Source organism: Theropithecus gelada, chromosome 1 (assembly GCF_003255815.1).
Source record: "Theropithecus gelada isolate Dixy chromosome 1, Tgel_1.0, whole genome shotgun sequence".
Lineage (NCBI taxonomy): Eukaryota > Metazoa > Chordata > Mammalia > Primates > Cercopithecidae > Theropithecus > Theropithecus gelada.
In genome coordinates this window covers 86512260-86526421 of record NC_037668.1, presented here as the reverse complement: position 1 = coordinate 86526421, position 14162 = coordinate 86512260, and the positions used below count along the sequence as shown (strand labels likewise).

The window sequence follows — 14162 nt, the reverse complement described above, 5'->3', positions numbered from 1 at the left end:
CCACCACGCCCAGCTAATTTTTGTATTTTTAGTAGAAACGGGTTTTCATCATGTTGGTCAGGATGGTCTCGAACTCCTGACCTTGTGATTCGCCCTCCCCGGCCTCCCAAAGTGCTGGGATTACAGGCGTGAGCCACCGCATCTGGCCGTCAGTATCTACTTTCTTGAGAAACTTTAAACTAGACAGAAGTGGGGTTTATCCTCCAATTTCTAACAACGTGATTTCTACATGGTGAGCACTCAGTAGAGAGTCAACAAAGCCTGGATTCTGTTCCTAGCTGTCTTTGAAGCTACGTGTCCTTGGGCAGTCATTTCAGCTTTCCAGGCCTCAGTTACCTCACCTGTAAAGTATTAATTGGTGATATTAGCTTTGCCTGCCTCACTGGAATATTGTAAGGATTAATGGTCATGAGCGTGATTTTTAAATTGCAAAGACATCTACAAAATAAATTACACAATCATAAGTTATATTCTTAAATATTTGTTGAATTTTAAAATAAAAGTTGTTCAGCACTTAGGTGAAATGCTGAACGACTTCACATAAGGGCTGCACGACCCTTTTCTTTAAAAAACAGAGAGACAGAGACTTAAATAACCAGCAGGTATGCAACCTTCACAGTTCACAAAGCAGGTCTGGCTTGACTTTTTCATCAGCCCAGAAAGATGTTGCTGTTATCCCCATTTTATCAATGAGAGCAGTGAGATCCCAAAGAATTTGTGCAAGAGCGGAAGCTCTTAAAAGCCCAAGCGGGCCCGGGCCTGGTGGCTCACGCCTGTAATCCCAGCACTTTGGGAGGCCGAGGCAGGCGGATCACCTGAGGTCGGGAGTACGAGACCAGCTGGGCAACATGGTGTAACCCCGTATCTACTAAAAATACAAAAATTAGCCGGGCGTGGTGGCCCGTAATCCCAGCTACTTGGGAGGCTGAGGCAGGAGAATCGCTTGAACCCGGGAGGTGGAGATTGCAGTGAGCCGAGATCGCGCCACTGCACCCTAGCCTGGGCAAAAAGAGTGAAACTCTGTCTCAGAAAAAAAAAAAAAGCTCAGGCGTAGGCCACTTCCCAAGGTCTCTACATGACAACAAATTAGAAAAGACTAAGCCCCAGGCCTCTGGGGGCGCTTTTGCTCTGGAAACCCCGCCTCCCGGCAAGGGAGGGGCTGGACGACGCTTCAACCCCGCCCCGTGACGCGTTAGGCCCTGCCCCCGGGCCATTTTCGTCTCGCGGGATCTCTCGGGAGGATAGACGGGGTCAGGTCCCATCATGGCGGCGGAAGAGGCTGATGTGGATATCGAAGGGGACGTGGTAGCGGCGGCGGGGGCACAGCCAGGGTGAGGCTTACAGACCGGGTCTTTCTGGGGCGGAAAGGGGACTGGATTCAAGGAGAGGGCCCTGGGAAAACTGCAGGTCCGGCAAGGGTAAAGGGAACAGAAGACTATCGCCTGGGCCAGGGTCTCCTGTGGGCCTGGGAGGCGCCGCGCCCGCCGGCTTGTCCCGAGCCCAGCGGGCAGGGGGTTACCTGGAGCTCAGGTACTCCTGTGTCGCTTTCACCTTTTGCCGGATGCTGTGAGGGCACCGATTTCGCCTACCACATTGCGTTTGTTTTACATTTAGATTCCTTCTTCCGTTCCCTCCTTTTCAGGATCTCCTCAACTGTAACTAGAACAAGAGCGGCTACGGACGAGACCTGAGCACAGGGACTCTTACTCTGTGGCTCGCTAGGCGTGTGACTTTGGGCGAGTCGTTTCATCCCTTCCACATGGGGATAGTTGTAAAACTTCTGAGAGGCAGCTTGACTTAAAGGGGCCAGGTTTTAGAGTTGGACAGTTGTGGGTTTTCCTTCTGCATTTGCTCGCCCTACCAGTTAATAGCAATGTGACCTTGGGCAAGATACTTAACTTGTCTGAGCCTCAGACTGCTCATATTTAAACTGAGAGTCATGATATGTGCCTCATGAAATTGTGAGGATCAAATGAAAGGATTGTGAGATATGCTTAAGCATACAGTAGGTGCCCTCTAAATGTATTCTTTACCATCCTGTTACCCTCGGGGACAGTACTGTGAGAATCCAGTGAGGGATCACATTTTTAAAAAATACCTCTTCCAGCAGAACAAACAGCCTAGTGTGATTTGACACGGAACCTCCTTTGACTCCTTGCTTTCTGAATGAAAAATGAGTCTCCTTTTTTTTTTTTTTTTTTTTTTTTTTTGTATTTTTAGTAGCGATGGGGTTTCACCATGTTGGCCAGGCTGGTCTCGAACTCCTGACCTTGTGATCCGCCCACCTCGGCCTCCCAAAGTGCTGGGATTACAGTCGTGAGCCACCGCGCCCGGCCATGAGCCTCCTTTTAAGTCATGGAGTCTAGCCATGGAGTCTAGTCATTTAGTCTAGCCATGACTATACTAGCCAGGAATCAGAAGACCTGAGTTCTAAAGTCAACCATCTATGTCTATAATTGTGTACAATTTCCTTAGAATTGTATTAGCTTGAACCATATGAAATTGCCAATATTTAGACCATTTTTGTTCTATAAAGTGGCAATTTCATGTAGTTCAGCTTAATATCAGGGCCTCTGTGAACTGGGGAGAAGTGCTAACCCAGCGCTTGAGGTACTAACATAGTGTGTTTAGAAGTGTATCATGAACTTTAAAGCCCTATAAAGACGTGAGGGGTAATTAAACTCATATGGTCATTGTCCCTCAAAGCTTTGCAGATGAGTAAGGAGCCCTTAATAACAATACTTGTTGACATTCATGCAATGTTTAAATCTTCACCAAGTGCTTTTGCATGCTTGATTTAATTTACTTTTCACAACAAGTTAATGAAATAGGTTGGCAGGGATACTTATCTGCAGTCTAGAAAGAAATGGGCTGGCCTTAGAAACACTAAACATTGATCACCTGAGGGCATTGGCGGTATGCTTCTTCCATAGATTTATCTTAATTTTTCTGATTGTGTTTAATTTTTCCCACTTTTCTTTTTCTTCCTATTTTAGTTGAGGCCTAGGTCTACTCAGCAGTAGCACTCGTGGTAACAAGCAGGATTACAAAGGTTATTGGTTCCTGGTGATGGTTACAACCATTGTCTTATACAACCCCAAGGAGTATCATTAATATTATATTCTGGTAAATAGTGCCCAGTGGTGTTGGAGCTCCAATCATATGGAATTTAGTGTAATGGTACTCTGAAGTATGTAGTTACAGTTGGTGATAGCATCTGTGAAACCCTTGAGGATTAATTTAATAGACACTTGTAAGCACTTGGTAAGTGCCAGATGTCAAAGTTAGAAGGTGGCATTGAAACTTTTTGGTTTCTCTTCTACTTCTACCATTCTTTCTCATCCTTCTTTTCTTAATGTTCTTTACATCCTGGTGTTGCAAGGAGTTTTCTCATCGGACTTTTATTCACTGACCACACAGTCCTTCTCAAGACTTCAACTTCTCTTTGTTAGGTTGAATGATACGAAGTTTTACCAGTGTTCAACCATTTTTGACTTGCCAGCTGATGTTTCCCAAATCTGTTACCAACCCAGATCTCTCTTAAGTGACAGATCCACTTATCCAGTTCTCTGAATCTATCTGTACTTGGATGTCCCACAGGCACCTCAGTTTCACCTTATAAGTTTTCCCCACCAAATCTGCCTCTTTACTGTACCCTAGTATAGTAAATGTCACCTACACACACCCAGTCACCCAAAGCACAGACCTAAACTTCACCATTCCTTACTTCCCTCCTTCTACTTCTCTACCCTATCAGTTATTTAGGGCTGTTGATTCTGTCTAAATATCTTCTTAACTGTATTCATTTCTTCCTGTTCTCACTGTCCCATAGCTCTAAGTTATTGTCGCTTTTCTCTAGTATTTTTATAATCTCTCCCTCTTAACTGCTCCTTGTCTTCTTGGCCCCCTTCTGTTCTATTCTGAAGTTAGAGTAATCTTTCTTATATCCAAATCAGATCATGTTATTCTCTTCACTCCCCAGTTGGTTTTTTGATAAAAATCTTCATTTTTTAACTTCCAGAGATCTGACTGATCCACGCCCCACCTACCTTGTTCATTCAGTCCAACAAATATTGATTGAGTACTTTCTACATGCCATGCACTGATATATAACAGTGTATCAAAACCAAGTCTGTGCTCTCATAGAACTAACGTTCTTGTTAGATGACATAAACAGCAGTCTTATACGTATGTCAGATGGAGATGGGTGGAGAAAGATAAAGGAGGGGAGGTGAATGGTTTGTCAGCTTTATCTTTTACATTTATCCAGGAAAAGTATATAAGATTGGAAGCTACAGGACCTCAGAGGCAGTATGAATATACTAGAAGGACTGGATTTGGAAAGTGGGAGAAACAACAGAATTGGGGCAGATTAAATGGGGGTTGTGAAGAAAAAAGGGCAGGCTTGGATTTTTGGCTTGGATAACTAGGGAGATGGTAGTGCCACTGAGTGAGATGGTGAACAATGGAAGAGTAGCAGATTTGGGAGGAAAGGTGATTTCAAGCTTTAAACATGCTAATATGTGGTAATCAGGCAGATATCCAGAAGTAGCTACCAGAGTATGAGTGTTGCTGATTCTTCTTATTGAGGAATAAAAAGATTTCTACAGTGATCTTGAAATGATAGTGGTTCTACTTTCTGAACTCTTGGCAGACCTAGTTATTTGAGCAAAGGTTTCCTTGAGCTAATACAAGTCTCAGAATCCTTTATTTAGCCTTCCTGGTAGTCTCTTCCAGGTCATAGTTGGCATTTAAGATTAAGCCTATTTGCCATCAACAATTGAGAGAAATGATTGCTTTTAGAGAATAGTTCATTAGTCCCACAGTTTATTATAACTACTGCCTAATTAAAGATTAAAATTTATAAGCCTGTTGAAAGGTTTTTGCAGTCTTAGAGATGGAAAATTCTTACCACTAGACTAGGTCTAGAAAAAGTCAATAAGCAAAATATTAAATTTATATCATGGATTGAGCCCCCCAAAACTTATTCAGCCTTTTCAAACATGGGGTAAACAATGTAACTTTAAAGAGTTTTTATGAGCTTAATGAAAAGAGTGAGATAATTAACAAAGTTTGATCTCCCGTGGACATTGAAAAGCCTCCAAATCAAATTAATTTTTTAAATTGTATGAGTTGTTATTAAAACCACGTTTTTCTTATCTATTCACTGTACTGCCCTTTGAGTATTTTCTGTTTTGGTTCTGTCATCTAGTTTTTTTTTTTTTTTTTCCATTTTATGGGTGGTGCTATTGATGGTAATTTTTATAATTTAGATACAGCTAAAAGGTTTAATCACAAAGTTGAATTCCTGTATACACATGGGTACTGGTACTAATCAACTGAAACTGCATTGTTGGTTCGTAGTCACAGAGCACGTTGCGATTGCTGCTTTGGGGTATTGTTTTCCTCATGAGATTGTTTATTCTTGAGAACCAAAAGAAGTGAGCAGTCAGACTTGATGTTTCACAATTGAGATGGGGTAGCTTAGCGCTACCATGTATTTCACAGGCCAAAGAGGTAGAGCAGGCATTTCCACGATGTTAAATCTGTTTGTTAAGGGGAGAAGGGAACTAAGCAAATGCTTAGTTCTGTGCCTAAGCTTCTGTGCTGTGTGAGTTACATTCATTAACCAGTATGATTTTCACTTATATACTCATTTTCTTAATTATTACAGAAGTGACAAAAATACAGCATCAGTTTTACAAAAAGATCACTATCTTGATTCATCTTGGAGAACAGAGAATGGCCTTATTGTAAGTATTTTATAAAAATATCAGGTGCATTAAGCTGTTATTTATTGCCTAGAGTGCTGCTTTTTTTTTTTTTTTTTAAACTTAGTGCTAGTTCTCAACTATCACAGATGTAATATTTTTCTTTTTTAGAAATTTAGAATTTTTCTTACTTTAGAAATAGAAACCTCCTCTTTTGACATTGAAAAATGGCCTGTTGAGGAACAGGATTGGAGCCCGCTAGATTTAGGTACAGATCCTTGCTGTACCACTTCTCAAATTTGTGACCTTCAGTTTCTTTACACCTAAAAAAGTGGTAGGTGGGCAAGGTGGCTCCTGCCTATAATCCCAGTGCTTTGAGAAACCAAGGCAGGAGAATTCCTTGAGCCCAGGAGTTTGAGTTTGCAGTGAACTCTGATTGTGCCACTGCTCTCCAACCGCGGCAACAGAGTGAGACCCGGTCTCAAAGAGAAAAAAAAAAAGGGATTATCACAGGGCTTATTTCTTCATGTAGTAATTACTTATTGACTATTTATTGTGTGCCAGTCAGTAGGTCAGGCTTGGAGAATATGCCCATAATGAAGACAGACATGTTCCTGCTCCCAAGAAGCTTATATTCTAAAAAGGAGTTAGATAATAAACAGGCAGACAGACTAGTAATAGATTTTGAAGGAAATAAGCAAGATGCTGACTGAGAGTACCAGAGTGGGAAACCTAGTTGAGATTTAATTGTCAGTGCGGGAATCTCAGAGGAGATGAGATTTAAGTTGAAATTGATGGGTAAAAGGGTAGATATGTGAACAGTTAAAATAAAAAATCTAGGCAGAAGGAACAGCAACTACAGAAGCTCTGGTTGAAGGCCAGTGTCTAGAATATGGTGGGAAAGGGAGGAGTGGCAGCATGTGGCAAAGTTGGAGAGGCAGGCTAGAGTTCTGTCATGCGGGACTTATGAGTCGGATTATGCTAAAGGGTTTACGTTTTGTTTTAAAGGAACTGGGATATCATTGAAACATTTCTTATAGATTTAATAGAGATTAGCAATACATTTTTATAAAATTAATTTTGGGTACTGTGGTAAAGACTGGAGGGAAGTAAGAGTGGAGTTAAAGGGACCAGTTAGGAAACATTCACAGTAATTGAAGCAAGATTTGATGATTGGGACTTGGCCTGAGGTAGTAGCAGAAGAGATAGAATAGATGGATTTGAATTATATTTTGGAGGTAGAACTGGTTGATAGATTGGATATGGGCATCAAAGGAAAAGGAAAGAATCCACAGTGATTCCTGAATTTCTACATGGAATAACTTAGTGAGCAACAGGGCCTTTTGTAGAGTTGGGAATGCAGAGGGAGAAGCAGGTGGCGATAAGTGATGGTGAGTTCTGTTTTAGATATGTTGAGTTCTAGAAGCCAATTAGATATCCAAGTACAAATATTGGATGGGCTGTTGGATATTATGGTCTAGAGGTTGAAGAAGAGATATGAGCTGAAAATATTTAACTTGGAGCATTGAAAATGAGTAGGATCATGGAGATTGTAACTGAGGAAAAAGGAGAGTTAGTGGCGAGTTTTGGAAAGAGGTTAAGTGTCTAACAGAGCGTCTGATGCCTAACAAATAATTCCTTTTTTGGGTGGCGATTATTACCTCATCCTGGGCAGGAGCATGAGTCTGGGAATCCAACAGACTCGGGTATAAAGTCTCTGCTCTTCCACTTAAAATGCGAGTAGTGCTATAGTCGCTCCGGTAAAGTATTAATGCCTATCTGAGTGTTACTGTGGTAATCAAAAATATGTCTGTGTGCTCAGTAAATGGTGGCTGTCATTTGTAATCTTTATATCATGTATTTTTCTTTAACAAAACAGAAGATAATTTCAAAAAGCAATAATAAAAAGAAAAATATATTCTCCTTTTTAATAGCCTTGGACCTTGGATAACACCATCAGTGAAGAGAACAGAGCTGTTATTGAGAAAATGTTGTTGGAAGAAGAGTATCCTTTAATGATGATGAGGAAAGTACAGGTTTCAGGGTGAAAAATCTATAAATGCAAAAATTACAAGAGGCCACTGTTTACTAGATGGATTTTATTCAGCCCCAGACTGCTATTATATAATATCGTGTTGCCTATGTATGCAAAAAGCAGCATTTTATTCCTTGGGTTCTGTTTTACTGCTACATCTGAGATCTGATTGCATATTTTGAGTTTCTGTCACTAGCCAACTGTTTATGATATCTGAATATTGAGTAGAAATGATAGAATATTTAAGTCACTTTGAACCTTAAGTCCAAGCTTGCATTTTTAAAGTTATATAAGCTGAAACCCAGAGATGTTAATTTGTCCAAGGACACAGAGTTGGAACATGTAAAAGTTCTTCTCGCTTCATAATTTACAGGTGTTACGTGGGAGGAATCTAAATAAAAAGCACAAAACAAATACTATAGAACGAATATTTTTTTTCCCTACATTTGTGGATCCTTATTTATAGCTCAGTTTTCGTACACATAAAAGGAGAGGATTGAACAAAATGATTTCTGATTTTATGATTTATAAAGATAGCTAGTCATAGTCTAATAAGTAGTGGTTTATTAACCTCTTTCATCTTCATTTTATGGAGTTCTCCTCACTAAGCCGGAATTTCTCTGTTCCCACGATTTCCACTTATTGCCATGTTGATTTTAGAGTGTCTCTGTACCTTTAATTATCATAGGTTAACCCCATTTAGGCTTTCTTATTCTCTAATTCTCCCTAGACATTGCAGTTGTAGCCTAGATTATTGCTCTTCAGAGAAAGTCACATATAATTTAAAATTCTCCGACATCCTCATTTAACGCAAAGGAAATTAATTTTAACTATATATTATATAACCTAAAATATTTTAAATATTCTTATTTTAACATTTAATCAAGATAAACACATGAGATAATTTTACATTCTTTTTTTTTTTTTTTTTTTTTTGAGACGGAGTCTCGCTCTGTCGCTCAGGCTGGAGTGCAGTGGCCGGATCTCAGCTCACTGCAAGCTCCGCCTCCTGGGTTCACGCCATTCTCCTGCCTCAGCCTCCCCAGTAGCTGGGACTACAGGCACTCGTCACCTCGCCCGGCTAGTTTTTTGTATTTTTTTAGTAGAGACGGGGTTTCACCGTGTTAGCCAGGATGGTCTCGATCTCCTGACCTCATGATCCGCCCGCCTCGGCCTCCCAAAGTGCTGGGATTACAGGCTTGAGCCACCGCACCCGGCCAATTTTACATTATTTGTTTTGTGCTAAGTCTTTGAAATCCACTGTGTTTTTGTTTTGTTTTGTTTGTTTTGTTTTTTGAGACAGAGTCTCGCCCTGTAACCCAGGCTGGAGTGCGATCTTGGCTTACTGAACCTCTGCCTCCCTGGTTCAAGCGATTCTCCTGCCTCAGCCTCCCGAGTAGCTGGGATTACGGGCGCACACCACCACACCTGGCTATTTTTTTGTATCTTTTTTTTTTTTGAGACGGAATCTCCCTCTGTCGCCCAGGCTGGAGTGCAGTGGCCGGATCTCAGCTCACTGCAAGCTCCGCCTCCCGGGTTCACGCCATTCTCCTGCCTCAGCCTCCCGAGCAGCTGGGATTACGGGCGCACACCACCACACCTGGCTATTTTTTTGTATCTTTTTTTTTTTTGAGACGGAATCTCCCTCTGTCGCCCAGGCTGGAGTGCAGTGGCCGGATCTCAGCTCACTGCAAGCTCCGCCTCCCGGGTTCACGCCATTCTCCTGCCTCAGCCTCCCGAGCAGCTGGGACTACAGGCGCCCGCCACCTCGCCCAGCTAGTTTTTTGTATTTTCTTTTAGTAGAGACGGGTTTCACCGTGTTAGCCAGGATGGTCTCGATCTCCTGACCTCGTGATCCGCCCGTCTCGGACTCCCAAAGTGCTGGGCTTACAGGCTTGAGCCATTTTTTTGTATCTTTAGTAGAGATGGGGTTTCACCATGTTGGCCAGGCTGGTCTGGAACTCCTGACCTCGTGATCCACCTGTGTCGGCCTCCCAAAGTGCTGGGATTACAGGCGTGAGCCTCAGCGCCCAGCCAAAATCCACTGTGTTTTATACTTAGAGTACATCCTAGTTCATGCAAATAGTGTTTCCACTATTTGCTCAGAAGTCACACATGTGATTGGTGGCCACTGTGCAAGTCTAGATAAAACACAAGTAGTCAGTAGTTCACTTCTAGATATGGAAACAAATAATGAGAGTATCTTTGTTCTCAGCACCTATTCCTAGCATGGTACCTGACATATACAGTATACAGCCAATAAATACTTGTTAAGTGAAGAATATCTCAGGCTAATCTTAAAGTATTTCATTAGACTAGTTTTAAGAACTTTAAGAGAGAAGTTCCCTGGTAGATTTGATCTAAATGTTTACTATTTTTATTAAGGTAGAGAAGATCCTTGGATTCTTTTCTGTAGGCTTTAGAAATGTGAAAAATTATTCCAAAATTGCCTTGGACAACCAACCAAATTTATCTTTTACATTCTCCATATGCTTTGGAAGAAAATATTTAAACCAGGGTGTCCAATCTTTTGGCTTCCCTGGACCACACTGGAAGAAGAATTTTCTTGGGCCCCACATAAAGTACACTAGCGATAGCTGATGAGCTAAAAAAAAAAATCGCAAAATAATCTCATAATATTTAAAGAAAGTTTACAAATTTCTATTGGGCCACATTCGAAGATTCTGTTCTGGGCCACATGTGGCCTGCAGGCAGAGGGTTGGACAAGCTTGATTCAAATGTGGAGGCTGTTTCTTCTTGTAGTCACTTCTAATTGCGAAGACAAGGGAACTATTAATAACATTTATGTAGCACACCTTTTGTATGAGTGATGTAAAAATTACATGACCGTAATATTGTTTAAAAAGTTTCCTTAATAATTACACAGATATTATTTATCTAAAAAATCACTACCGGAAAAAGTCTGGCTTGATCAAAAGGAAGATGATAAAAAATACATGAAGAGGTAAAATCAATTTATAATATTTCTAAAAGTGTGGATTGTATTTTTTGAAACCTCACATGCTTCCTTATTTTCTTTTTTCATGTGATGCAGTCTGCAGAAAACAGCAAAAATCATGTATGTACTTGTATTTTATATTTCTAAATCTGTTTTCATTAGTTAAAAATTATGGAAGAATTTTTTTTTTTTTTTTTTTTTTAATTATAGTTGGCCTGTGGAAAAGCCCTCTTGACCTTGGGTTATACAAAAACATAAAGTAGATATAAAAACAGGTTTTTTGGTAAAGATGTTGGAATGGCACAAGTATAATTTTATCATGTTATTTATTTGCCAGAATTTCTTTTACGGCCCTACATAGGCAGTTCTATCATATTGTGAAAAATATGGTTGTCTAGGGATTTATGGGGAAATTTTGAGAAGCTGTTATGTAATATATTGGAATTGACTTGATTTCTTTTATTCTGTCAGTTAATTTTCACTTATTTTCAACAAAATTTTCATTTGGATTTGTGACTTTCAAAAATTATCTGGAGAAATTAACTATTTTAAAAATATCCTTTCCCTAAAATTGAAAAAATGTTATTTAGCATTTATGAATTTGGAAGTTTATGGTCCCTTAAAGGGTGGGTTTGCATATTTGCAATTGCCCAAGAGGTTGAGTACTGAGCAGCCTTTTGCTTTTGTATTTTGCTGAATAAACAACGAAATGAAATTAACAAAAGGATTAATGGCTTGCTTAAATTAAATTAGTGAGCTTCATCAGTTTTATTTTCAATTCCTTGAGATAATGAATTTTAAAAACAGTAAATATAATGCTGTAGTTTTTGACTTCTTTCCTATCTTAATATTTACATGGATTTACATGAAAGAACTAAAGAGAGTATTTGTGGAGCCGATTTAAACTCTTACATGCCTTTCAGGATTTGGGAATGTATTAACACCTGCTGCTTTGTATCCAGTCTAAGGGAGCCTATTTGTTTGTTATCACATTGACTTCCTTTAATGTCTTTTAGTGTTATCCTCACTCAGACCCAAGGATTATGTCTTTTGGGGCTCCCATCATCCTGAGCTAGAGACACGTGACAGGGTAAATCTCTGCCCCCAGGTAGAGGCTGTAGCCTTCTTGTTTTGTTTGTTTATTTTTAATTCCTAGACTCAAAGTATTGAATTTAGCCCATGGCAATCTATAACCTTTAGTTACATAAATATGGAATGTTCCATTTCAGAAATTTTTTTTGCAATTCCTTTTTTTCCCCTCAGGGTACATTCTCCTACAAAACCAGCCAGTTACTCAGTAAAGTGGACGATAGAAGAAAAAGAGCTGTTTGAACAAGGGCTGGTAAATAGAGCAATTTTAAATTTTTAGTAAAATAATTCTAGAAGCAAATATTGGTAAAGTTATAAGGTTAAATTAATTTATAGAGACCTGAATTTTCTTTTTAATTACAGTTTTAACACCTTTAGTTCCTCTGTAGTTAGAGTAATGATGTTTATAGTGTAGTGCAAGAGAATTCCTTTTAACTTAGATCTAAGGTACTAAAATACTAAAATAGATTTAGATCTGTAGTTTTCATTCTTTTGGTATTATAAAAATCCAAGAAATTGAGGTATATCTGTATACATGACACCAACTACCTGGATTAAAAGGCAGAATTATTTAGTAGTCTCTTTTTTTTGAAACAAAACAAAAACTTGTATATTTGACACTGTTGGGGGTGATCAGCTGAGTTTTTATTCAAATTCGGCATTGTATACACTGTCTAAATATTTCAGCAACTGTAAATGAAGACCAGAAACTTTTGTGTGTGAATGTCTATTACACTGAAATCCATTTAAATGTTCACAAGTTGCATAATGCAAAAGATATGTATTCTGGTTTCTAATTCTGAAAATACCCCTTAATATGAAGAAACTTTAAAAAAAATACTTAGGATTTTTTTTTTTTTTAATTATTTTACTGTCGAGATTAGTTTATATCTTTTCCTTTAAGGTGCATGTTACCTAGTAGTGTTCTAAGTAATTTTGAAATTATGTGTATTTATACATTACATATATAGAATATTTGCATATATTAAATTTATGTATGCTAATCGAAGTATCATTAACGTTTCTACAGATGATGAGAATAAAATGTTTGTATTTGTAATTTAGTCAACACCATGACATCTATATACTGTATGATATTCTTATATAAATATATAAATGATCTTGAGGTTTTTATCTCTTCAAGACTTTTTCCTATACTGATGATTTTTTTAATATTGATATTTCAGTCTGTTGTGTGATTATCATTTATATGATCAAACTTTAATTAATCATTTATTTAAGATTCCTGACAACTTTGGTGTTTTGCCTCTTATCAAAGAGCAGATACATAATGTTAGGTTTTAAAGGGAAGGTGAGGGTTAAAGAAGGACACACACATACAGAAGGAGGGCAGCTCAACAGCAAATACAGGCTTTATGTCCAGCATAAAACCTACAGAAGTGGGGGACCAACCTAATGCCAGAGCCCGCTGCTGCTTATAGCCTGGGGCAATTTATAGGTATGGGCAGAAGAGGTCTGGGCAGCAGGATATTGATAAGATGTTCCCATCATGAGGCAGTTCTGGCCCTTGTTCCAGCAGGATGTCATCATGGTATTCTGGGTGTTTTTTGGACCTTTGTCGAGCAAGATAGGATAGGGACGTTTCTTTAGTTGGGCCTTTGTTTGTCTCGTGGTCAGGTGGTTAGGCAGGATATTTCTCATGGCCTGAACACCTGTGAAATGTTTCACTTTGACAAAGGTCTGCAAAATAGCAGGGAGCTTACAACATGGTGCAGTTTGTGCTAACACATACATACATACATATGCAAACAGATTGAGTTTAAGGTTCATTTTTTTAGGTTGTTATTTTTTATGTTGGTGGTACTTATGGGGACTACATTTGCATGGTTTAAAATTCAAAAGGTTCCTAAAGTTAAAGGGTATTAAGTCTTCTCACACTCATCTTAGCCTTCAGTTCTCTTTGCCTGGGGTAAGCAGTGTCGTCTTTGTGTTTTCCTCCAGAGATATTTGTCCATATATAAGTAAATATGTATTTATTTATATAGTGATATAGAGACCTCTGTTTACATTAAGGGAGATTTTAAACTTGGAATGTTTGCTTACACAACAAGCATGGAATTATTGGTTGTATTCTCAGCTTTTTTTAACCCATTGATAAAGTTTGCTTATTGACTGAATTCTCTCAGGCTTGGGAGTAGGGAATTGGGTGGTACTGAATGATGAAGAAAGGCTTTTTTCCTTCCCTTTTTTGGGCATGGGACTCTCCCTTTGCTCTATTTTGAAACTGGTGAATTCTTCTTTGCTCCTTTTTTTTTTAACCTTTTTTTTTTTTTTTTTTTTTTTTTAAAGAAACAGGGTCTCGCTCTGCTGCCCAGGCTTTGAACTCCTGAGTTCAGGTGATCCTCTT

General features: G+C 39.1%; 1 protein-coding gene across 1 annotated transcript in view; it reads left to right on the top strand.

Moving 5' to 3' along the window:
* The first annotated feature begins 1223 nt into the window (after positions 1–1223).
* Positions 1224–14162, top strand: part of MYSM1 (Myb like, SWIRM and MPN domains 1) — a 39848-nt gene continuing 26909 nt past the window's right edge. The window contains exons 1-6 of the mRNA XM_025365253.1: positions 1224–1331; positions 5675–5753; positions 7646–7716; positions 10634–10711; positions 10802–10825; positions 11969–12047. Coding sequence (XP_025221038.1) covers positions 1264–1331; positions 5675–5753; positions 7646–7716; positions 10634–10711; positions 10802–10825; positions 11969–12047 — 399 coding nt within the window. The 5' untranslated portion in view covers positions 1224–1263. The remainder of the gene's footprint in view (positions 1332–5674; positions 5754–7645; positions 7717–10633; positions 10712–10801; positions 10826–11968; positions 12048–14162) is intronic.